The sequence below is a fragment of the Schistocerca americana genome, chromosome 3, assembly GCF_021461395.2.
Source record: "Schistocerca americana isolate TAMUIC-IGC-003095 chromosome 3, iqSchAmer2.1, whole genome shotgun sequence".
In the NCBI taxonomy this organism is placed as follows: domain Eukaryota; kingdom Metazoa; phylum Arthropoda; class Insecta; order Orthoptera; family Acrididae; genus Schistocerca; species Schistocerca americana.
The window spans coordinates 629835593-629861866 of NC_060121.1; the positions used below are offsets into that span (position 1 = coordinate 629835593).

Here is a 26274-nt window from a genome sequence, read left to right on the forward strand (position 1 = left end):
AGGCTGTGAAACACCCATTAAAGTCAAGCATATTGTGCTTAGCAGTTTGTTCTCCCACTGAGTGAATATCTGCTCTTACCCACCATTTGGTTGTGCACCTTTATTTAGGTGGACATCTGATTGTTAGTCATCACACAGATGAAAAAAAATTACAACAAAGCTACTGTATGACACAAATACTTTCATAAGTGGCCTCACCTCCTATAGGATAGGATATGCCTGTACTGAAATTGGAATAGGATTCACTGGGTGGGTGCACAGGGCAGGTCTTGCAGTTGGATCCCCCACAGTATGATGATCCAGGAAAAAGGGTTGGGAGTTGGTCTGGCATAAGAATGGATCAAGATATTTTATAGATTGAGAGAATACAATTTTAGAGGAGTGGAAAGGATGCTGCAGGGAATTTGCCTCATAGACATTGCACATTTATTTGTATGTCATGAGTAGTCATGAGTAAGGACATAGTTGGCCAGTTGTGTAACTAGTGAGGTGGTGGGTTTGGAGTTGGGAGGACACTGGAAGAAGTAGTGTTCAACAGTATCAAAGCCTTGGGCATGTGAGATACCGATGTGTGGGAGGTAGCATCAGCAGTGATGAGCAGAAGCCAGGTTGTAACAGTATTAGAAAAGTTGAGAAGCAATGATGGAAGTGGTTTGTATCCTTAGTATGGGATGCTAAGCTGTGGTGATAGGTTGGATATTTGATCAACAGGTCAAGCTCTACTTCCTCTTTCTACAATGCTGTCCAACCCATGAAGTTTCCATGAATTGCCTAACCAAAGAAATTCCATTCTCTGGCTGCCATCCCTCCTGCCACAGTAACCTCCATATCTTCAAATTCTAGCAAGACATGTTTTCCAAAATTCTAATGCTATTGTTGCTGGGATCTGCAGTCCAAGGGCTGGTCTGATGCATCTCTCCACACTAGTCTATCCTGTGCAAGTTTCTCTATATCTGCATAACTATTACAACAGACATCATTTTCAACATTCTTACTTACCTTGGTCTCCTTCTACAACTGTACACCAAAACAATCTCTCCATTTTCATACTGACTGTTACCTGATGCTCTAGGATTTCTTATCTATAGTTTCAAACAATGGGAACTCCAGGTAGGAATATCAACAATTTAGAAAATACAGATTTCTGCTTACCATAAAGATGACATGTTAAGTTGCAGACACGCACAATTAAAAGACAGTTACGAATAAGCTTTCAGCCACAGCCTCTGTCAGAAAAAGAGAAACACACACCATTCATTCACACAAAAACACAAGACCTTAGTTAATCAAATCGTGCCTTAAATTCCTTATCTTCCCAATTCAGTTCCATACTTCTTAATTAGTTATCCAGTACATCTTAAGTATTGTTCTATGTCACCACATTTCAAAAGCTTCTATTCTCTTCTGGAATTAACTGTTTACTATATATATTTCATGTTTGCATGGTGCTATACTTCGGGTAAATACCTTCAGAAAAGAATAGCTAACACTTAAATTTATATTGATTGTTACATATGTAAATAACACTTTTCCCACAATCAGCAGATGCATTTTATACTCTCTCTTCCTTAGCCATTGTCAGTGGTATCAAAACTCATCTACTTTGTGTACTACTGCATTTTCTACTATAAATTGCCTGCTTTCATTTGACCACATTCCACCATGTTTTACTACAAAAAATGTTTCAGAAATGATGATGACAGCTAAGACTGTTGAAACTGGTTGTTACAAAATTTTTACACTTGTTGATATTTACCTTATAAACTCTTTCCCAGACACCACTCATTTCATTCATCTTCTCTACCAAGTCCTTGACAGAACAACAATGTCTTTAGCTAACCTCCAAGTTTTATTTCTTTCTCCTGTTCTTTAGTTCACTTTCCAAACTCCTTCTTGGTTTTCTTTAAGGCTTTTTTGCTATAAATGTATGTTTGATTTTTCTCAGTGTATCGTCTAAGGTAACTCATAGGGTCAAATATGTTTCTCTTATACATACTATCTGGTCACAAAATATCCAGACACCTTTGCCATTATGATGGCTGGAATTCTGCTGGAGATTCTTTCAGTGAGGTGTTTGTGGAGGAATGGCAGCCCATTATTTCTCAAGAGCCAAAACCACAGAATGTAGTGATGCTGGACACTGGATTCTGGAACAAAGTTGCCATTCTGATTCACCCAAAAGATGTTACATTGAGTCCGGGTTGAGTTCTTGGGAGGCAGGACCATTTCAACAATGTTACTGTCCACAGACCATTGCCTGACAGATGCTGATTTATGAAAAGGAGCATCGTCATGCGAAAGGCTATTTACAATTTGTACAGAAACCAGATGGCAGTTATAAGAGTCGAGGGACATGAAAGGCAAGCAGTGGTTGGGAAGGGAGTGAGACAGGGTTGTAGCCTCTCCCCGATGTTATTCAATCTGTATATTGAGCAAACTATCATTATCTCCAAATTGTTCCTCCACTGTATGCAGCATGCAATACTGTAAAATGTGTTCATATCCTTCTGCATTTAGCATTTTCTTATGTACAATAAGGGGACCATATCCTAACAACAAATAACACCCCATTACTGTAACACCACCTTTTCTGCATTTCACTGTTGGCACTACACATGATACCGGGTAATTTTCTCCAGGAATGTACCAACCCCAACACCCTTCCATTGGACTGTCACATGGTGTGGTGTGATTCATCATTCCAAACCAATTGTTTCAAGTCATCCACTGTCCAGTGGTCTTGCTCTTTAGACCACCTCAAGTGTTGCTTAGCACTGACTACAGAAAATGTGTGGCTCATGAAGACCTGGTCGACCATTTATAACATATATAGACTGCTGGTATCATTTTGAAACTCTTGAAAGATTCCTTCCATTAACTTTTTTCCAATCACCCTCTGCAATATTTGACAGTCCCTGTCAATCAGTACATGAGATCTGTCTGGTCTTGGTTTAGGCATGTATGTTGCTGCATATTTCCATTTCACAATCACATTACCAACTGTCAACTTGGGCAACTTTAGAATGGTTTAAGTGTCTCTGATTATTACTCAGGTGACATCCACTGATTAGTCCATGTTTAAAATCAATGACTGATCCAATTGCTGTTACTGCTCTTCTACTGGAAGTATAACACTTTCTGTTCCCTTTCATATTGGTGGGTCCACCTATTGTAACACCTAATGGTCAATATTTAATAATAATTCCAATCCCAAAGAAAGCAGGCGTTGACAGATGTGAAAATTACCAAACTGTCAGTTTAATAAGTCATGGATGCAAAATACTAACGCGAATTCTGTACAGACGAATGGAAAAACTAGTAGAAGCTGACCTCAGGGAAGATCAGTTTGGATTCTGTAGAAATATGGGAACGTGTGAGGCAATACTGACTCTACGACTTATCTTAGAAGCTAGATTAAGAAAAGGCAAACCTACGTTTCTAGCATTTGTAGACTTGGAGAAAGCTTTTGACAATGTTGACTGGAATAATCTCTTTCAAATTCTGAAGGTGGCAGGGGTAAAATACAGGGAGCGAAAGGCTATTTACAATTTGTACAGAAACCAGATGGCAGTTATAAGAGTCGAGGGACATGAAAGGCAAGCAGTGGTTGGGAAGGGAGTGAGACAGGGTTGTAGCCTCTCCCCGATGTTATTCAATCTGTATATTGAGCAAACAGTAACGGAAACAAGATAAAAATTAGGAGTAGATATTAAAATTCATGGAGAAGAAATAAAAACTTTAAGGTTCGCCGATGACATTGTAGTTCTGTCAGAGACAGCAAAGGACTTAGAAGAGCAGTTGAACAGAATGGACAGTGTCTTTAAAGGACATAAGATGAACATCAACAAAAGCAAAACAAGGATAATGGAATGTAGTCGAATTAAGTCGGGCGATGCTGAGGGAATTAGATTAGGAAATGAGACACTTAAAGTAGTAAAGGAGTTTTGCTATTTGGGGAGCAAAGTAACTGACGATGGTCGAAGTAGTGAGGATATAAAATGTAGACTGGCAATGGCAAGGAAAGCGTTTCTGAAGAAGAGAAATTTGTTAACATCGAGTATAGATTTAAATGTCAGGAAGTCGTTTCTGAAAGTATTTGTATGGAGTGTAGCCATGTATGGAAGTGAAACATGGATGATAAATAGTTTGGACAAGAAGAGAATAGAAGCCTTTGAAATGTGGTGCTACAGAAGAATGCTGAAGATTAGATGGGTAGATCACGTAACTAATGAGGAAGTATTGAATAGGATTGGGGAGAAGAGGAGTTTGTGGCACAACTTGACAAGAAGAATGGATAGGTTGGTAGGACATGTTCTGAGGCATCAAGGAATCACCAATTTAGTACAGGAGGCAGCGTGGAGGGTAAAAATCGTAGAGGGAGACCAAGAGATGAATACACTAAGCAGATTCAGAAGGATGTAGGCTGCAGTACGTATTGGGAGATGAAGAAGCTTGCACAGGATAGAGTAGCATGGAGAACTGCATCAAACGAGTCTCAGGACTGAAGACCACAACAACAACAACAATGGTCAATTCTGAATTACATATGCTTTTGATCAGATAGTGCATATGGAAAGAAAAATGGATAATATTCATGTTGATCTTATAGTACTGTCTTGATGATACTGTCATCACAGACTGCTTCCTAGCAGAGTGTTGATTCCATGTAGTTATTTGAATTTAAAAGTATCAGAATGTAGGACTAATTGCAAAAACTGAAAAAAAGTAATTTTTTTCAAAATAAGGTGGAATACTGACTTCATATTGTTGTTAAAATATATTTAACACTAGCAAAATAAAAACAGAAGCGCCCAGAAAGCTCCAAAACCAAAAACCCAAACTCAGATTCTGTCAGTTTGTGATGACAAACTATGATGGTAATTCTTACTAAACCTGTCTAGAATCCTAAGTCCTCTGTATTCACATGCTAGCAAACTGGAGTCTGAGTGGAAAGCAAAGTGTGATAATAAAGATGCCAAATGTATGATGCTGTCATAAAAAGTTTTGTGTCATTATGACCCAGTATTGCCATTAGTTTTAGCCTGTGATGCTGCTGAGTCATACATGGGTGCATGTCTTTGACCTGTCTTTCTTTATGGGCTGAAAGACCACTAATGTTTGTCAGTTCCATCTGGAGCAAAGCAGAAAAGAATTATTGTACCTCACATAAGGAGACTAGAGCCATTGTAAGGAGTGTAATGCAGAAAGATTTGTACATAAGAGGGTGTCATTTTACACATGAGGCACTCATCTATAATTTCAGTTCCAAAGCTTCATTGACTTCCAGTTGTGATAGGAAACAGCAAAATTGGTCTGCCTTTTCATCTCAGTATGGCTATAATATGAAATATCATGAAACTAATGAAAATTGTAATGCTGACTGTTTATCAAAATTGTCATTACCTGAACAAATTGAACCTAACAATACTGCTGTATATTTTAAATTTCCTCATACCTGGCAGTGCCTGTGACAAAGCAAGCTGGGATATTTTTACTTCCCCTCTTGTTTTGCCATCAGCCTCTTTAAATTCGTTTTTCATTTCTGAACTAATTACCATTAACACAGGTGAGTATAATCTGTATTTTCATAACAGAGAAAGGTTGGCTCTCAGTTTTAAAGAATATAACATCAGATCTAATTTTGTGCTTAGTTTTATGTATGTGATTGATTTTCTGATTTATTTTGACTATTCCTAGTTAGTATCTTTTGTTACAGGGTGGAAACAGTAACTGTTTCACAACTTAAATTCTATTGTTGATATATAAACAAATAGAAATTCTGTACTAATTACAAACATTTGGAAGACAAAATACTAGTAATCTTAAAGCATCTATTTAGCTCTATTTGTAAACATATTAGCAAAGCCAACCCATAATTAATTCCAAAGCAATTAACAGTTTTGTCCAAAGTATTGTTTGCATACTTATATTTGTGAAGTTCATCATTTAAACACATAATTTGGCCTAACTCTATTTGTAAACATATTAGCAAAGCCAACCCATAATTAATTCCAAAGCAATTAACAGTTTTGTCCAAAGTATTGTTTGCATACTTATATTTGTGAAGTTCATCATTTAAACACATAATTTGGCCTAACTCTTGCAGCAGAAGAAACTGTTAAAAAGGAACAATTTTTTGATGTATTCAGTTAATTTAATGAGTTAAGTTTTAATCATAATTTCTGTAAATTTAGCTTTGAACAATGTGTAGTTTCAGTACCTATTATTGTGATGATATATAAGGGCCCCATTTTTGGTCACTAGGCAGTCAGTCCACAGCCGAGTTTCAGATGAGGAACCTGTGTTGTTTAGAACGACAACAATGCATCAACTTAAAAGTGTAATAAGTGTTACATAATTAGGCCATGTGTTAAAACATTGACAGTGTTTGCTTCATGTGTACCCTTCTATTCTTCAAGAACTGTGAACTTTGTGGTTACATTTTTTACTGCTCGTAAATGTTCAACAGGAAACTATTGTAGCAGTATGTGGATGTTCACCTGCTAACTATTAATGAGGCTTATGGGAAGTTAGAACAACAGTGCACTGGCCATATGTATCTGTGTATTATTGGGAGGTTGTGAAAAAGTGAAAGTAAAAGACTGTGAAATATAACTGTGCGTCTGTCGGCTGCATCATTTACAGTAGACAGTACTGTATGTCCATCCCCTTTTTTTCAGTCAGTATGTCAACACTGAGGACAATCAACAAAGAATAAAAGTAGATGAACCACTACAGTCCCTATTGCAGTTAAAGAAATTTCCAAAGAGACTGTCAGAGATAAAATATTATCTGTTGTACTGAATTGTGTCAAAATTGATTTTGAGGAATTTTCCAGTACCATGTATGTGAGTGTAGTAGATGCCCACAGTAAGTAGTAAGAAGTAATCAAGATATCCTCTGCCATCACTTCTGCTCTATTGGATTCATTAACCTGCTTGTTTCTCAAATTTGTCTGCCCAAAGTTGATCATACACTTGTAGTGATGAAGTGCAACATCAGATTTAAGAAGTACTAACTGAAATATCAAAAGAAATAAGCAATATATAAATTGATAGATGCAGATATTGTGCCAGAATTCAAGCATGCAAGAAAGGAATCAGACAGCGAAGAAAGCAGCTGGGATGCTATAAAGTCAAATATAACAAATGCAACTGCAGATGTATTAGGAATAAGGAAGTAAGAATGTAGGAAGCCTTGAATGATCTCAGTAATATTGTAACTTATTGACAAAAAGCACAGACTAAAAGAAAAGAGGCCTGATCAGTACAAAACAATTAAAAACAAGGTAACAACATTTTGCCATTTAGAGAAAGAAAAGTGTCTGGAAAAAATTAGAAAAGAAACAGATGATGATTGTAAATGTGGGAAAGAGGATGAAGCTTATTGCAATATTAAATTGTTGCAGCACAGGCACAGAACCAAGAATAACATAGTGAGGGAAAAAATGGAATGCTGCTGTTTGACATAGAAACTGTGAGTGATGGATGGAAATAGTCTACTGAAGACGAAAAAGCAACCAATGAAAGTAATAAGGGACCACTGTTAATGAGTTCTTCCTTGCACTTAATAGATTAAAATCACATAAAGCAATGAGCAAAGATGAGTTCTCTGCAGAGCTCCTACAAAAAGTAGAGATAACATCAAAAGTAAATTTTTTACTGTGCTATCTAAATGTTATGAAGAGGTCATCATACCACTGATTTCACAAGTAGTAGAACTATTGCTTTACCCAAGGGGGCAAATGCAGGGGACTGCACAAATTATTATAGAACACCAGCCCTTCTGTCACAGGTATAAAAATATTATTGTCAGTAATTGCAGAGCAGGCTACAATGCAAATAAACTGGAACTTAAGCAAAGAGCATTTTAGTTTCAGATCAGGAATGGAATGACGGAAGCAATAGTAGCACAAGGTGAAATTTTGGACAGATGATTATAAGTAAACAGAAAAACACATATAGTATTTATGGACTGAAAAAAGGCATTTTATATGGTTGATGGGAAGTTATTATATAAAGAAATGTGCAAAAGAGGACATGCCTGGAAGGACAGGCAACTAAATTTGAATATATAACTTTAAGCATATTAATGGTAGCAAAAAAGAAGCAAAAACTGGAAGAGAAGTGAGAGAGGAGTGCTGTTTGCCACCTTACCTATTTAATATGTTCATCAAGGAGGCAATAACAACAATGAAAAAAATGATTGGAATCAAAATTAATGGTATGTATAATCACTGCATCAGATGTGCTAATAATATTGCACTAGTGATAAACTCAGAGAAGGAAATAAATAAAATGCTTATGATCTGAAATCAAGTAGTAATAAAGCCAAAAATAAAGAACAAGATGACAAAAGTCATGTTTATAGGCAAGAAAGGAAGAAAGGAGGAGGATATAAGACTAACATACAACTAGGTACTGAGCAGCTTGAGAAAGCAATTGAATTTTGCTAACTCAATAGCAATGTGTGGGAAAATAACGAATGTTTCAATGAAATCAAGAGAAGAATACCACTGGGGAAGAGTGTCATCCAAAATAAGAGGAACCTTCTGCTGAATAAGCGCACCACCTTCCACACTAAGAAGTGGTTTGTACAGACATATTTATGGATTGTCCCAACATGTGGATGTGAAACCTAGACATTGGCAAAACAAGAGAAAGCTCACTTTGAAGCTATGGAAATGTGGAGTGTTCTTGCCACTTGCCTGCCCTAACTTTATGTTATTTCAGCATTTATTTTCAACAACTACTCTTTACCTTCATTCCACTTTATTTTTCTATATTTTTATTGTTTTCTTTCCAACCTGTCTATCCTTCCCCCAAACACTTTTCTATGATGTACTGTGCACTTAGATTTCTTCTCTTATTGACTCTCTACAATATTTTTTCAGTAAATCCTGTCTTACTTACTGCCATATCTTTCACCTTTAAGTTCTCAGGTTTTCAAATGTCATCTGGTGCAGGTACCAACAATCAGTCTTTCGTTCTCATCCCATCCGGTAAGTCTCCTCTGACCCTGGGTTCTGGGAAACTTTTCCATAGCTCTCCCCATTTCCTCAAACTCACACCTCAAGCACACATGACCGGCAGCTCCAGTGGGAGCTGCTGGAGTTGACAGTCATGTGTGCATGAGGTGTGCTTACTTGTATGAATGTATGTTGTGTGTTTCTCTTTTTTGTGATGAAAGTTGTGGCCAAAAGCTTCATGTAAATGTCTTTTACCTGTAACTGTGTCTGTCTGCAGCTTAACATGCCATCTTTACAGTAAGTAGCAATCTATTTTTCAACTTATTTTCTAAATCTGACTCAATCCACTTATTTGCCACACTTCTTATTCCTAATATTTCTACATTGTCCAGTTACACTAATCTGACATTTGCCTATGTTTGATGTCAATGTGCAGTAACCATTCACAGTCAGCAAGTGGAAGCACTAGCAGTGGAGGGTATATAAAGTTTGTCAGGGAGTACAGCTGTTGTGGTAATGCAGAAATGGAATGACGTCCAAAAGGACATGATAATTGGCTTTTGGGCCAAGGATGGAAGCATTTCCATAACTGCTAAGTCTGCAAACTGTTTGCGTGTCACCATGGTTAAAGTATACTTTGCATGGCCAAACAGCACTATCCAAAATTCATGCCAAGGCAGCTGTGTACACCACAGGCCACAGATGACACTGGTGAAGGATGACTACAGAGATGTGTATGTGCAGACAGCTGCACAACTGACTATCCAGGTGAACCAAGGTGCTATCAACAGAGTCCCCTCAATGACTGTTCAGTGAACATTGTTGCATATGGGCCTCTGCAGCAGGCCCATTGGCAAAGAAGCTGAAATTTGCACACCAATACCACAATTGGATGTCCATTGAATGGTGATACGTGGCCTTTTCAGATGAATCACATTTTATGCTCTGTCAGACAGATGGCCATTGGAATGTACAGCATGAAATGTCTAAAATCAAACCCCCTGCAACAATCATTGGAAGGGTCCAGGTCAGAGGAGGGAGCACTATGGTCTGGGGAATGTTTTTGTGGCATTCACTGGGTGATCCACAATGGATCAACACAATTATGCATCTAACCCTGGGTCCATGTCTACTCTACATGGAGTTTGTTTTTCCTTGGCATGATGGAATCTACCAACAGGATAATGTAACATGTCCACAGTTTGCAGTGTACGTGGGTGGTTTGAAGAGTACCAGGATAATTTTACCAAACTCCCCTGGCCATCAAACTCTCTGGAATTAAACCCAATCAAGAATCTGTGGGACCATCTCAGTTGGCTGTTCTCGCCATGGACCCCAACTGAGAAACCTAGTGCAGCTGGTGACCACACTGGAGCCACCATGGCTCCAAATCCCTGTCAGTACCTTCCAGAACCTCAGGACTCTCTTCCTGCATGTCTCACAGTGGCCTGATATGCAAAAGGTGCTTATTCAGGCTTTTAACAGATGGTCAAATTAACGTGACTGGAGAGTGTAGTTTATGTAATAGGATTCTGTGGTCAACAGTGTCAAAAGAGATCCAAGAAGATGCTAGTTACCTTCCCAACTTTGTCCATTGCTTCAAGAATAACTTCTGTAAAATGTGCAACAGCAGACTCTGTACCCCTTTTGGGCTTGAAACTAATTGCTCATTGTGAAGGATATTATGTTTATTCAGATAGTTCATTAATTTGTTGTTATTATTGTTCTTAATATTTTAGAATTGGAAGAAAGTACTGAAATTGGTCTGTTATTCACCTCACCTTCCTTGAGTATAGGTAGGTAGTAGCCCTACTTTAGCTTGTTTCAGATATTTGGGAAAGCAGCCAGATTTTAATGATAAATTAATTATTTCTGTTAATGGTACTTTTAAGCTTTTTGTGCATTCTTCAAGGATGCAAACTGGAATTTCATCTAGATCTGCAGAAGTTTTAATTTTTTAATTGATGTACTACATGTGTAACCTCTATCTCAGGTTTTGGCAGGAGCACCAATGTGTTTGCTGGCTAGTCCCTAATGGGTAAAACAGCAGTATCTGGAAATTACTGCTGTAATTTCTAGCAGTGCTGTTGAAGTATCCATTCACATAGTTTGCTAATTCATTTCAACAGCTTATTTGTACATCTTTCTTTTTAATGTGTGAGTTCAGGTGCTTTTCCCCAATACTTGTTGTCTCCCCCATGATAATGTTCCATCTTGGTTCTGTTTTCTGGCTTCAGCAATACTGTATCGTTTGTGAGTGCTTTCTTTCAGCTAGGAGTGCCTGTCTGTAAACTGTCCCATATTTTTTTGCAAATTTTCAAGAAAGCTGGGTAATTTCATTTATTTTTTATGGATGCCAAATACCTAAATAGTATCAGAATATTTACTGATACCTTTTGCCACACATAGAGTGCTGAAGATAGTGTGATGGTATGGGGAGTCATTGAATACACAACACAACCAAATCTGGTTCACACAGTTGGTAATTCTGTATTGCGTTGTCTGAAGAACCATATTCCACAGCAAAGTTGGTACCTCATGATGGAAACACAAGTAAGGACAGTCTCTTCCTGATGCAGCAAAAAATGAGAGACATCAATGAAGACATGCCTCAAGAGATACCTTATGACACTGCTGCTGTAAAATTACTTACATGATAGCATAGTGTCACTCAGCCCAGTCTGCAATCATCGTCTTACTTCAGATTCAGCAATGTGAGTTGTATTAGAAGTTGGAATTGTATCAAAGTTTATCACCAATTGAACACTGAGATGAGACTATCATTCTGTATTGTGTCAAGCGGTGAAATGTAGTTCAGCGACAGTAACAAATACACATGACATTTCAGTGGATCTGGATTGTTTCCAAATTAAGTATTTCATATTGTTCAAGTTTTAATAAAGTGATCTAATATTTTGTGTATTTTGTAGTATCCACCTGACCTCCTCCAGAAGTAAATGTAGGCTCATGAATGCCTTAAGTGTTTTATTTTTGACTGCCACTACAATTTGCAAAGTAGGTGTTATATTCCTGATGCTTCTGCACCCTATCTTCAAGGTCTCTGAGACATTAGCTTTCAGCTTGATAATTCCTGACCACATGTGGCCTATGTTGGCCCGACCTACTTCAACACAGAGAGTGTTTGACTATTGCCCCATCCAGCAAGTTCTCTAGAACTGACCAATATTGAAAACATCAGGTCATGGGATATTGAAAGACTGGCACACCAGCGCATGCCATCCATTATCATTGTTGAAATGTGCTACAGAGCTGAAGTAGCATGGAATGCTGTCCCCAGATCTATCACCCAGGCTCAGTTTGACTCATTGCCCAGTCTGATTAGAGCCATTATTGCCAACAGAGGTTACAGCTCTGTGTTTTAAATTATGCACCATGCTTACTCCAAAATCACCTAAAAATTTAGTCGAGCATTCATCCTACAATACTGTACATGCACAGTAAGATAAAATTTTCTTTTTGTAATTCTTTATAATGTTGCACTCTAATGGCCAGTTGTATATTTGGTGACTTAATTGAATTCCTTTACCGATTTTGTCAGATCCTGGCCAGTATTTCCTGATTACATTGCTGGATGTATGATGTGCACTTAACACAATTATGCTTTCTATCTACGCTTTCTATCTATTGGTATCCTGACAATGCAGACTAAGAAGGAATGTACTGCTTGTGCTTGGAATTCTGCTTATGAATGTGATGACTTTTGCACAACCTTATTGGAGCCATAGCAATGTCAGTGTCCTAGGTACCCAGTGTCTCCACCAAACCATGTCATGAACAATCTAGAATCAGGTAAAAGTTATGAAAGCAGGATCAGCAAAACGAAATGACACTTTAAAATAAATTTCTATTTCTTTGGCATACACATGAAATTACACACAGAGCTGAACTGCCAGCATCCCCAGACAGCATGCATGGCTGTTGATCCCCCTGTTAGCTGTGCAACTTGTTAATCCTGTAGTGGTTGCGTGGATTACATATGTAATCCACATGTGGAAATTCAAATAAATTTGGAAGTCCAGAAGCAACAATGCTTCGAGCTTCTGTGCGAGAGATGGTCACATGTAGTTCCTTCACAGGACCTCGTCAAAGTCAGCAGTCTACCACTGTGGTCCATGGGGCCTGTTATGTAAGTATTTTCGAAAAACAGTTTTTTCCTTAGTCTACTTTTTCCACTTATTTGTTGGAATATGTATTACATCTATTCATTGTTGTTTTACAATGTATAAATATTTGAAATAATAGTAGAATTTCATAGAATTTTATGTAAATTGTGGATCAGAGGCAAGAAGTTCAGATTCTGGCATGGCTGAAGGAGACTGAGGATGAGAAAGATATTCCAGACTCAAGTTCTAATGATGAATATGATATTCTGGAAGAGCAGGACCATCAATCTGAGTCCGAGCAAGAGGGAGAAGTACCAAGTGAGGTAACTGATAACAGTCCTGACTTTTCATGTGATGAACCATCCCAGAGAAGCAGACGGGTTGATTTTTATACTGGTGTAGATGACACAATCTGGTCAAAGACTCCTCCTCTCAATATAGGATGAACTAAAGCTCATAACATTGTATATGTTCCTCCTGGTCTTAAAGGAACTGCGCAACAGGAAACTATTATCGAAGATTGCATTTCCCTTTTTTTGGACGATAATATCATTTATCTTATAACCAAATACACTAACATAAAAATAGACCACATCAAGAATAATTTTTCTAGAGAGAGAGAGAGAGAGAGAGAGAGAGAGATGTTAAACAGATACATCTGAAATAAAGGGACTTATTGGGATTCTTTTGACAAGTGGCATGCTGAAAATAAGTTGATCGAGCACAAGCCAAAAGTTTGACCACATAAAACATACTGGAATTGATGCAATTTATTTGACTATGTCTGAGCAGAGACTTAAATTTCTTTTGAGGACTTTGCAATTTGAAGATATTGATGATCACAAAGTGAGTGCAAAAATTGACAAACTGGCCCCAGTACATGAAATATTTGATCTGTTCCTTGTAAACTTTCAACAGTACTTTGTTCCGAGTGCTGAAATGACTTTGGGAGAACAACATTTGGAATTCAAGGGACACTGTCCATTTAGGCAGTACATTCCCAGCAAGCCCATAAAATATGGAGAGAAGGTATTTGCACTTGTGGATGCTCACTACCCCTATACTTTCAACCTTTCAACTTGGAAATACATGCTGGCAAACAACCAGAAGGGCCATATCACTTGAGTAACAAAAGAAGCAATGTGGTAATAAGAGTCATACTCTTGTGTTCAGGAGAAACATCAATATAACAATGGACAATTGGTTCTCTTCACTTCATGTTGCCAAGCAGCTGTCTGAAAATAGAACAACCATGGTTGCCACAGTACGGAATGACAAAAGACAAGCGCCCAGGGAATTTTGTGTGGCGAAAGGAAATCCAATTAATTCATCAAAATTTGGCTTCCACCCTCCCCTGCACATTGGTTTCTTACATGCCAAAACCTAACAGAGTAGTGATTTTGATGTCAACAATGCCCGATGATGCAAAAATTGATGCCGACACAGGATCTAAGCAGAAACCAGATATAATAACTCATTACAACTGTACAAAGAATGGTGTGGATCTAGTTGATAAGATGTGTATGCTTTATGACGTATCCAGAAATTCAAGAACATGGCCTCTTACTGTATTTTATGATTTGCTGAACCTTAGTGCCCTCAATGCATTTTGCATTTATGCAGCAAACCAAAACTACACTGTTATCCAATGTCAAGATTTTCTTATTGACTTGTCTTTGTCTTGGGTGAAACCTTTGTCTCAGTGGAGATTAGACAAAAAATGTTGCCAAGAAGTCTGTCCTTCAAAATAAAGGACTTTCTTGGCATTCCTCTCATAGAAAGTCAGCCAGCAACTTTAGGAATGCACAGAGTAGTTCTGTGGGTCACTGCTATGACTGCGAAGATCAAGAAATAGAAGTACAATAAAAGTGTGTAACATGTGAAAAAATTTGTTTGCCCCAATAATTCCAAGATCACCTGTATTTCTTGTTCAGAAAATCACGATTGGAATTTTTTTTAAAACAAATATGTGTTTTTTGAAAGTAAATCAAAGCCAATGGTGCTATTTTCCTTAGAATTATGATTTGCTGTGAAAAGTTTGTTGTTTTTTCAAATATGAGGTCATATGTATACGCTTTGTTGATAGGTTTTAATGAACATTACTATGGGTAACACATTAAAACATTCAATAAAAATATCTGAAAATTCAGTGGCCTCAGTTTTTAGTTGAGAGAATGGCATACATATGTAATCCATGCGACCACTTACATTTCTTTTTAGAGCACGAGCACTGCAGGGTTAAGGTTGAGTGACTTGTGTTCTTAAACAATGTAGATAGATGTGATGTACATGCAACTGCAATGGAGAGGTGTATATGGAGATGATAGAAAAACCTGTGATTCCTGAAGGGGGGCAGCAGCTTTTCCATTAGGTTCAAAATTCTTTAGCTGCAGGGGAAACAGTCTGGATGATTGAGTGACCTGGCCTTGTAGCATTAACCATTATTTTGGTACAGTCAACAGATGAAAGCAAAGGAAAATTGCAAATGAAATTTTTTCTGGGCAGCACTATTGTATGGTTTAATGATCATCTTGTGTAATATATTCTGTGGGTAAAGCTGTTCGTCATTAAAATCTCAGAATGTGGTTGTCATTAAACATTGGCATTCTACAGGTCATAGTATGGAATGTAAGTAGGTTAGTGAATTTAAATATTAAAATAGATAAGTTGAAGTTAGATACGGTGGGAATTAGTGAAGTGCAGTGATGGAAAGACCATGAGTTTTGGTCAGGTAAGTTTTGGGTTATAAACACAAAATCAAATAGGATTAATGCAGGACTATGTCTAATAATGAATAAAATAGGAACAGAACAGCACAGTGGATAATTTATTGCAGCAAAGATAGATAAAAATCCCGCAACCACAACAGCAAAACAAGTCTATTTTCGCTATATACAAAGAAATTTAAACAATACATCATTATATGAAAGAAATTGTTCACCTAGCCAAGGGAAACAGCAATTAAATTATTAATTTCTCCATATGATGATTCCACAACTGATTGTTTAATTAATAAGAAACTGTTCCAGTTGCTGTATAGGACTTTATGTAGTCCACAACCAATTCCAGGCTTTATATTTTGCCAGTTTTCAAGAATATGTATTATGTAATAAATTAAACAGTCTTGAGACATTCTATGCCTCATAATATCATTGGGTATGTAACATTTTAAATCCACCTGACTTGTATTTTTATCATTTGGATGTGATTATCTACAGTATAATACAACTTTTATATTCCTTCTGTACTCATATATATGTAAATCTAGTTTTTTCACCCTCTAATAACTATAATATTTATGGCAGTTTTGAGAACCGCTTGAAAAAGACATAATATAAATGCAGAAAATGGTAGTGAATTATATAAAGTTCTTCACAGCAAATGGAGCAGCTTTTTCCTAAATAATAAATGTGATTGTGATGGGAAAATGAACTGTAGAAAAAGGCAGAGAAGGAAAAATATTAGAAGAAAATGGACTGTGGGGAAAGAATTGAAAGGGAAAGCAGACTGGTAGAATTCTGCACAGAGCATAATTTAATCATTGCTAAAACTTGATTTAAGAATCAAGAAAGAGGCTTGTATGTGTGGAAGAACCCTGGGGACACAAGAAAGGTTCAGATAGATCGTATAATTGTAGGACAGGGAATTCAAAATGAAATTTTAAACTGCAAAACCATAATTGATTTGTTACGAACAGTAGATTAAAATTGAAGATATTGCAAAAAGTAGGAAACTGAGGAGTTGGGACCTGAACAAATTGAAAGAACCAGAGACTGTACAGAATTTCAAACAGAGCATTAGGCAGTGACTCACTGAAACAGGGCAAAGGAATACAACAAAAGATGAATGGTTAGGTTCGCGAGAGAAATAATGACTGCAGCAGAGGATCAAATAGGCAGGATGACAAGGCCCAGTAAAAATCCTTGGATAACATGGGATATTGAATTTAACTGGTAAATGAATCATGCAAAAGGGAACACAGATGTCTATAAACGGCTCAGCGGGCTTGGTTAGAGGAAAAATGCATGGCTGTCAAAGCAAGCATAACCGAGGATTAATGCCACCTACTAAAGGAATCTTTGGAGGGAAGAGAAGCAGCTATATGAATACAGGAAGCTCCAGTGCCAAGCCAGTAATAAGCAGAGAAGGGAAAGCTGAAATGTCAAATCACTTTACAGAAGGCTTCACAAGGGAAGCTAATTCAAGGAAAATATTACAGAAAGAGATGAGGAAGTAGATGAAGATGAGGTTGAGAGATGATATTGTGAGAAGAATTTGACAGAGAATTTAAAGACCTAAGTAGAGACAAAGCCCCTGGAGTTGACCACAGTCCCCCAAAGTTATCAAGATCCTTGGGAAACCCAGCCATAAAAAACTGTTCCACTTGGTGCATGAGATGCATGTGACAGACAAAATGCCCTCAAACTTCATGAAAAATTTAATAATTTCATTTCCACACAAAGCAAGTGCTGAGAGGTGTGAAAATTACCAAACTATCAATTTAACAAATAAGGGTTGCAAAATACTGACACAAATGACCTGCAGAAAGGAAAATCTCATATAGAAGTGAGAAAAATATCTGGAAATATCACTCTGCAATCCAGTTCCAAAACCTTTCCAACAGCAAACCTGACATTGAACCCTGCCTTGAACAGTTCTCACCATGATCCCAACTTGATGCACCACAACTACCTCAAAACTAACACTTCCAAGCCTTCCAAGAATTCTTCACATCCAGCACTGCTTCACAACCCTTCCTCAGGTCCCTAAAACATGACCCTAAACTGTCCTCCACGGAACTTCAGGCTCCACATTCCCTAAAAGCTGATGACTGCATCATTATCCTCCCAGCAGACAAAAGATCTACCACTGTGTTACTTGACTGACAGGAATATGTTAGTGAAGGTCTACACCAGCTGTCTGACACCTCTACATAAAGCATATGCCATCATGATCCTACCCCTGTGATTCAAACTGACCTGCAGTCCCTCCTAAAAACCTCAGGACTCTCACTTGGACTTACACTTAAATTCAAAGAACTTCTTACCCTACCTGAACTATGCACCTCTACCTTTTACCTTCTTCCTAACATCTACAAACCCAACCATCCTGGTCATCTTATAGTTGTTGGCTTCAAAGCACCCACCGAACATATATCTTCCTTAGTTGATCAATATCTTCTTCCTAAGATCCACAAACCCATTCATCCTGGCCATCCTATAGTCACTGACTTCAAAGCACCCATTGAATTTATATTTTCCTTAGTTGACCAACACCTCCTGTATTACAGATCCCAATTATTTCCTAGATCATCTGAAATCTGTGGCTGTCCCACTTCCACCAAACACCTTGCATGTCACCATTGATGCCATCTCCCTGTGTACCAACATCCCCCACGTGCATGGTCTGTCTGCTGCTGAACGTTTCCTCAGTCAGCACCCACCTGATTCCACAACTATGGCATCCTTCCTGCTCAACTCAATCAACTTTACACTTATCAACAATTACTTCACCTTTGAAGGGCAGACATACAAACAGATCAGGGGTACAGCCATGGGAACCAGGATGGCTCCTTCCTATGTCAGCCTTTTCATGTGTGACTTGGAGCGGGCTTTCCTGGGATCCATAAGCTTCAGTCCCTGGTCTGGTCTAGATAAAATGATGACATCTTTACCATAAGGACTCATGATAAGGCTGACTTGTTAAAATTCCTGGAACCTCTCAGTATCTCCTCCAAATTAAATTTCACATGGTTCCATTTCAAATCCCATGCCACTTCCCTTGATGTTGATCCCATCGTCACTACACACTTCTCTCTACATTCAACCTACTTACAAACAACAGTACTTACATTTTGACAGCTGCCATCCTTTCCATGTCAAACATTCCCTCCCACATAGCCTTGGCATTTGAAGAAAAGCTTCAGACCCTGCTTTGGATGCAGTCTTTACATCAATACACCACCTTGCTCACCTCAGCCTTCACTGGACATAATTACCACAGCAGCATAGTTCAAAAGCAGGTTTCCTGTGCCATCACTTCCAATCCTGGCACTGCTGATCCCTCCAAAAAACAACTTCGGAGCACATCACTTGTCACTCAGTATTATCCAGTTCCTGAATGTATTAATAGCTGCTTTGACAAGGCCACGACTTCCTAAAATCATGCCCTGAAATGAGACCCATTGTGTATGAGATTCAACCCACCACACTTATAGAATAGTTTTTCATCACCCTTCCAAGCTCTGCAATATCCTTGTCCAACCCTGTTCTCCTTCTGCACCCATCTCCCTACCCTATGGCTCCTACCCCTGTGACTGTCCTTGCTGCAAGACTTGCCCTATGCATCCTCATACCACCACCTATACCAGCCTTGTAACTGGCAAAACATATACTACCAAAGGGAGAGTCACCTGTGAAATGACAAATGTCATACACCAGCTGTTATGTAAACACTGTTTGCCATTTTACACTGGCACGACTACCATGCAGTTATCAGTTAGGATGAATGGGCACAGACACAGGGGTGTATACTAGCATCACACAATACCCTGTTGCAGAACATGCTCTGCAACATGACAGTCATGATCTTGATGCCTTTTCACCACATGCAACATCTGGATTCTTCCCCCAGACACCAGTGTCTCAGAACATTGCAGGGGGGGGGGGGGGGGGGGGGGGGGGGGAACTAGTGCTACAACATATCCTTGGTTCTCACCACTGATCTGGCCTTAATTTACATTAAATCCTTCTGTCTCAGTATTTCTACACAGTAACTACTCCTTTCTTCATTCCATTTTAGTTTTAAACATCTTTCATTTTTTGACCTGTCTATTTTTCACCATCCACCCCCCACCATTGTTACAAACACTGTACTTAGCTTTTCACTCTTACTTATTCGTGTGCGATGTTTCAGTAGTGTCTCACATATTATCCTATCTTCCACTTTTAAGCTCTCAGATAAATGAATAAATGATCAAAGAGGAGACAGGAACAGAGTTTAATGTAGGATGAGTTTAGGAGTGGTGGGATGAAAGGATGTGTTGGACCACAACTTCATATCTGTGCAATTGTGAAGGAATGGTGTTGCATGGGAGGATGCATATGGCTCGTGTGATGTATGTAGCAGGTGCTATGTCCCTACAGTTATGCTGAAGCCCTGAAATGAGATCATCCCTCCACAATATCCTCCCTATGCCACCCAAAGTGGTATTTCATCATTCTCTTAATGTCCTCAACATCTTTGTCAGACCCTACAACATTCCAACCACTTTCCCAACTCAAAAGATTCTACAACTGTTACCGACTGTGCTGCAAAACCTGCCCCATGCATCCCTCCACTACCACCTCCTCTAGCCCCACCCCTGATAAAACTTACACCATTCAAGGCAAGGCCGTAAGTGAAATATCAAAACAACATATCATTTATCAGCCGACATGCATTCATTGCAAGCCATTCTACATTGGTATGGCAACCTCCAAACTGTTGAGCACATGAATGGGGACAAACGAATTGTCCGCATGGGGGATGCCCAATATTCAGTGGAGGAACACAGATGGAACTTGTGCTACAACAAATCCTTCCATCCACCCCCCCACCCCATGACTCAACCTACATTAACCTCTGCTCTTGTCTCCTCTTTGATCGTTTACTTATTTCTTTTATTTTTGTACCCTTTTCTCCTCTCTCCACACATGTGTGTAGTATATAGATATAGGTGCGCATGTATATGCTCCCACTCTCTCTCTCTCTCTCTCTCTCTCTCTCTCTCTCTCTCTCTCTGTGTGTGTGTGTGTGTGTGTGTGTGTGTGTGTGTGTGTTTCAATCTGCCCCCAATTCCGCTTTCATTATTTACTTTGTGATTCATTATCTTTCCCTTGTTACTTAATATTATTCATCTCATATACACGTATCAGACTATCTTCTTTGCTTCAAAGCTTGCACACTACTTACAATAAATTATCTTTGACTTCATTTTAAGCTGTTTACTCAATCTTTGCTTATCTTCCCCACAATGCCTCATAACATAGGTTGTGAGTGACCTGCATCCACTTTCGCTTCTTTTGCCATTTTTCCCTCCCTCCTCTCCCTCCCATGATGAAGAAACAAGTTTCTAAATGCTACATCTATACTCTGAAACCCCCTGGAGGTGCATGACAGAGGGTACACCCCATTGTACCAGTTATTAGGGTTTCTTCCTTTTACATTAGCATATGGAGCATGGAAAGAATGATTGTTTGAATGCCTCTGTGTGTGTGGTATCTAATCTTATCCTCACAATCCCTATGTAAGCAATACATGGGTGGTTGTAGTACATCCTTAGAGCAGTCATTTGAAGCCATTTCTCGAAACTTTGTTAACAGACTTTCTCAGGATAGTCTATGTCTGCTTGAAGAGTCTGCAAATTCAGTTCCTTTGGTATCTCTGTGACACTCACCCACAGATTAAACAAACCTGTGACCATCTGTGCTGCTCTTCTCTGTGTATGTTCAATATCTCCGGTTACTTCTACCCCATATGGGTACCATACATTTGAAAGCTATTCAATCCATACATTGAACAATGTATTAAGGAAACCAAGGAGAAATTTGGAGAAAGAATCAAGGTCAGGAGGAAGAAATAAGAACTTCAGTCTCTGCTGATGACATTTTTGTTTGTCAGAGATGGCATAAGATTTGTAAGAATAGTTGAACAGAATGGATAGTACCTTGAATATAGACTATAGCATGAACATCAATAAAAATAAAACAAGGACAATGGAATGAAGTCAAATTAAATTGTGTGATGCTAAGGGATTTCATTAGGAAAATAGATACTAAAAGCAGTGGATCAGATTTGTTATTTGGGCAGTGGATCAGATTTGTTATTTGGGCAGCAGTATTATTAATTAAGGCTGAAGTATAAGGGATATGAAATGTAGACTGGAAATAGTGAGAAAAACATTTATGAGAAAGAGGCATATTTTTAAATGTTAGGAAGTCTTTCCTTAAAGCATTTGTCTGAAGTGTAGCCTTATACAGAAGTGAAACAGGGACTATAAATAGTTCAGACTAGAAGGGAATAGGATAAATCTAATGATTATATTTGTAGATTGGTCAATTAATGTGGAGGTATTGTATCAAATTGGGAAATATAGCAAAACTTGATGAAAAGAAGGAAACAATTAATAGGACTCATCCTGAGGCATCAAGGAATTATCTATTTGACAATGAGGGTAAGCTGTGAAAGGGGGTAGGGTGGTGCAGGGATGAAGATAAAAAAAGTTACTCCCAAGATCTTCCAGTAATCACAAATGTTATTTGAGAATTAATTGTAAGAGACAGAAGTCAAACCAATGAGCCACCTGTTGCCAAGCAGCAACTGTAGTTGCTACACCATGGAACCTGTTTGTGAACAACTGAAGTCTCTCATTCATGATGGGATTTTTGGAATGTGATGTGTGAATGAATACTTCCTGATACATTCCCAATTTTGTACCACATAGGGGAGTAAGGTACATTGAAAAATGCTTCAGACGCAACATTTATTACACTCAATAGTTTTCAAAGTCTTCTAGATCATTATGCACAGTGAGAAATTCATTAAGATTTTACATCTATTGTCCCAGAAGAAGTGTAAACTTCTGTAAGTTCTTCATAAACAACCAGTAGCAATTGGATAGGAGGAAATTTGCTACTCACCATATAGTGGAGATGCTGAGTTACAGAGAGGCACAACAAAAAGATTCTCACAATTAAAGCTTTCAGCCATGGGCCTTCATCAACAATAGACACACATAGTGTGCACACACACACAGACACAGACACGCACACACACACACACACACACACACACACACACACACACACACACAAATGCAACTCTAACACACAACTGCAGTCTCAGGCAACTGAAACCACGTTGCTTATAATCTATACTTGGCTTCAGTCCACATCTGTTAAAGTTCTTTTTAATGAAATATAGATTAATTCTGAGCTGCCTGTGTATTCATAAAATCATGGAATCAATTTTTAGTATAATGGTAATTTTTTTTAATTACCTGCCAACAATGATGCTACAGCTGCAATGAAAAATGAGATTGCTATTGCTGGACCAGCTTCATTTCTTGACACAGATCCAGACACGACATATGCACCAAGGCCAAGTGTGCTGCCAGCACCCAGTGCAATGAGATCAAAAAGTGTAAGTACTCTTGCTAGACTACTCTGAGAAATATTAGTGTCATCAAACTGCTTTTTTTTAGTCATTTTCTTCACTAAAGATGGAAACATCTTGAAATCTGCCAGAAATAAGTAAAACATAAAATCATAACTGTAACTAATACATCACACAGAAATATTGTTGTTCATATAGTCATTATTTTTCTTGGCTCACAAAAAATCTTTTCATGGATTAATAATATTTGTCTATGACTAACAGAAAATTACAGAGCCAGTACACATTCAATTTTAATTATTTATAATGATGTACAAGTTACAGGGCTAGCTTATGTAGTCCAGTCTATTTATTTTTACCAGGATCATGATAAAGGACTAGTGAGAGTTGAGTATAGTTGTGACACAAGACAATTTTCCATTAGGACATAGGACATGTGGAATTTTGTTGCAACAGAAAATTATTTTCATTTATGTAAAATGCAATGACACATTTTTATGCATATTCACCATGCAAATGACTCATTTCAACAATAACCAAATGCTAGAGGAATATTGTAACTACAATACAAAGGATGTAATTTGAGAACTATTGAACTTGACTAGAAAAACAATTTATTTACACTTTGATTACAGTTATGAGCAACATCAAAATAAACAAATATTAAGATATAAAACAATTTGCAAATAACCATTGTATCCTTTTCCAAGGCCTTGTATTTTGCTGTGACAATTTTTATAAACACAGAAAGATTTCAGAAAACTAATAACCGCCAAAAATTTTATTTAGCTATTTATTCACTTCAGACCACATGCTTCTGCAGAGACCTGTGACCATCTTTAGCACTGAATGGTAATACATTCGTCTTGGTCACCAACATAGTTTTTTATTTACCATTTCATTATGTGTTTTGGGATAACACCATCATCCAGTAAGTGGTACTTTATAAATATACAATATAGGACAAATATGTTTCTCTGCTTCATCGCATTGCTACTATCTTGTCTTATATTGTATGTTTTGTACCACAGATCTCATGATGGTTATACTGAAATGTGTAATGAGATGATAAATAAAAAATTATATTGGTGATCAAACAACTATATTGTAATATAATCATCAGAAATTAAAAAATAAAATATAAATCATTCTTCAAAAGGCATAGTCTCTATACACTATTCAAATACAGAGCAGTACATGAAAATATAGACACTCTTTGATAGTTAATATCTTTCAAACAAATTGACATATGATTGCAGTTTTGTATGGTAGTGGAGTCCATTGTTTTCTCAACAGATCTTGGTGCACATTTTCCAGCAGATGAGAGTGCAGCAATGAGTGACATAAGACTCGCGTTTGAGCAATACAAGGCCGTATTAAATGAAGTATGAAAATACAATGGAGGTATAACAGCAACAGCATCATGTTTGCGGAACTCAGCCACCAACATGCACAACAATTTATCATATTTGGATTAAATTTGAAGCTGATGGTACTGCTCAGTATGTGCACAAAGAAAGGTCTGGGCAACAGAAAACATCAACAAGTTAACCCCCCAGTGCTGCTCTGTTGCAACATTTCACAATGTCATCTCAAAAATCTGTGAAGCAGCGTAAGCCAATCATGTGTACAATGAATTCTGAAGGCTTTAAAGTGGAAAGAGTGCTTTCCAAGATCACTGCAAATAATTTGAAGGCTTGCTTCATGAGGATGAAAGATTTGCGGTGACAGTTATCTGGTCTGATGAGGCACAATTCAGACTAAATGGTACTGCAAAGTACCATAACGGCATGTACTGGGTTCCTGAAAATCCTCACATTCATGTGGGGAAACATGTTAATCTACTGGGTATTAAAGTGTGGTGTAGTCTTCATCACACAGTTTGATGGGCCCATTCTTCCTCGAAGGTAACATAAATGATGAAGTGTATCTTCTTATGCTGCAAACATCAATTTTACGTGCCATATGAGAGGTGTCTGGAAATAAAAGATTTTACCTACAACAAGACAGTACTCTGTCTCCCTACCACAGAGATGTCAGAACCTACTTAGATGAAAAGCTACCTGGATAATGGATAAGTCAAAGAGGAGCTATTGAGTACCCACCATTGTCTCCACACCACACAGCTCTTGACTTCTACGTATGGGGGAACTTGAAAAATGGAGTTTATAAAAGGACACCAGCTGCACTGAACATGCTACGAGAAACCATCAAGGCATCCTGTGTGGCTATCACACCAGCAACACTGCGGACATTGTTTAGTCAACAGATCGCAGCATCAACATTGTTGAGCACCCCATGTACTGAATATGAAAACATTGATGCTACAACAACTGTTTCTGATATGATGAAAGAGTAGATGTTCTATCAAATATTGTACTGAGTCAGTAAATGCACACATGCAAGGATAGTACTCACATGATTGAAAAAGGTCAGGTTCCATGTTATGCCCAAAAAAGGGGCAAATGGAGCTGAACTGACTGCACTGTCATCCTTTCCTAGTGGTGTCAATGGATGCAGTATGGAGGGAAACAACTCTACTGTATTTATTTGCCCTACAACAACTGTATCTGATTTGATGAAAGAGTAGATGATTCAATTGGTGCTGAGCACAATGGGACTTAACTTCTGAGGCCATCAGTCCCCTAGAACTTAGAACTACTTAAACCTAACTAACCTAAGGACATCACACACATCCATGCCCGAGGCAGGATTCGAACCTGCGACCATAGCGGTCGCGCGGTTCCAGACTGTAGCGCCTAGAACCGCTCGGCCACCCCGGCCGGCTAGTAGATGTCTATCAAATATTGTACTGGGCCAGTAAATGCACACATGCAAGGATAGTACTCACACAATTGAAAAAGGTCAGGTTCCATGTTATGCCCATTGAAGGGGCAAATAGAGATGGACTGACTGCAGTGTCATCCTTTCCTAGTGGTGTCGATGGATGCAGTATGGAGGGAAATGACTCTACTGTATTTATTTGACATCATATTATGATACTGGACGAGGGTGGTAAGTCTTCTC

General features: G+C 38.2%; 1 protein-coding gene across 1 annotated transcript in view; it reads right to left on the reverse strand.

The window, feature by feature from the left end:
- Nucleotides 1–26274, reverse strand: part of LOC124605819 (cationic amino acid transporter 3-like) — a 122236-nt gene that overhangs the window by 93613 nt on the left and 2349 nt on the right. Inside the window, exon 2 of the mRNA XM_047137735.1 lies at nucleotides 23132–23371. Within this exon, the coding sequence (XP_046993691.1) occupies nucleotides 23132–23363 (232 nt within the window). The 5' untranslated portion in view covers nucleotides 23364–23371. The remainder of the gene's footprint in view (nucleotides 1–23131; nucleotides 23372–26274) is intronic.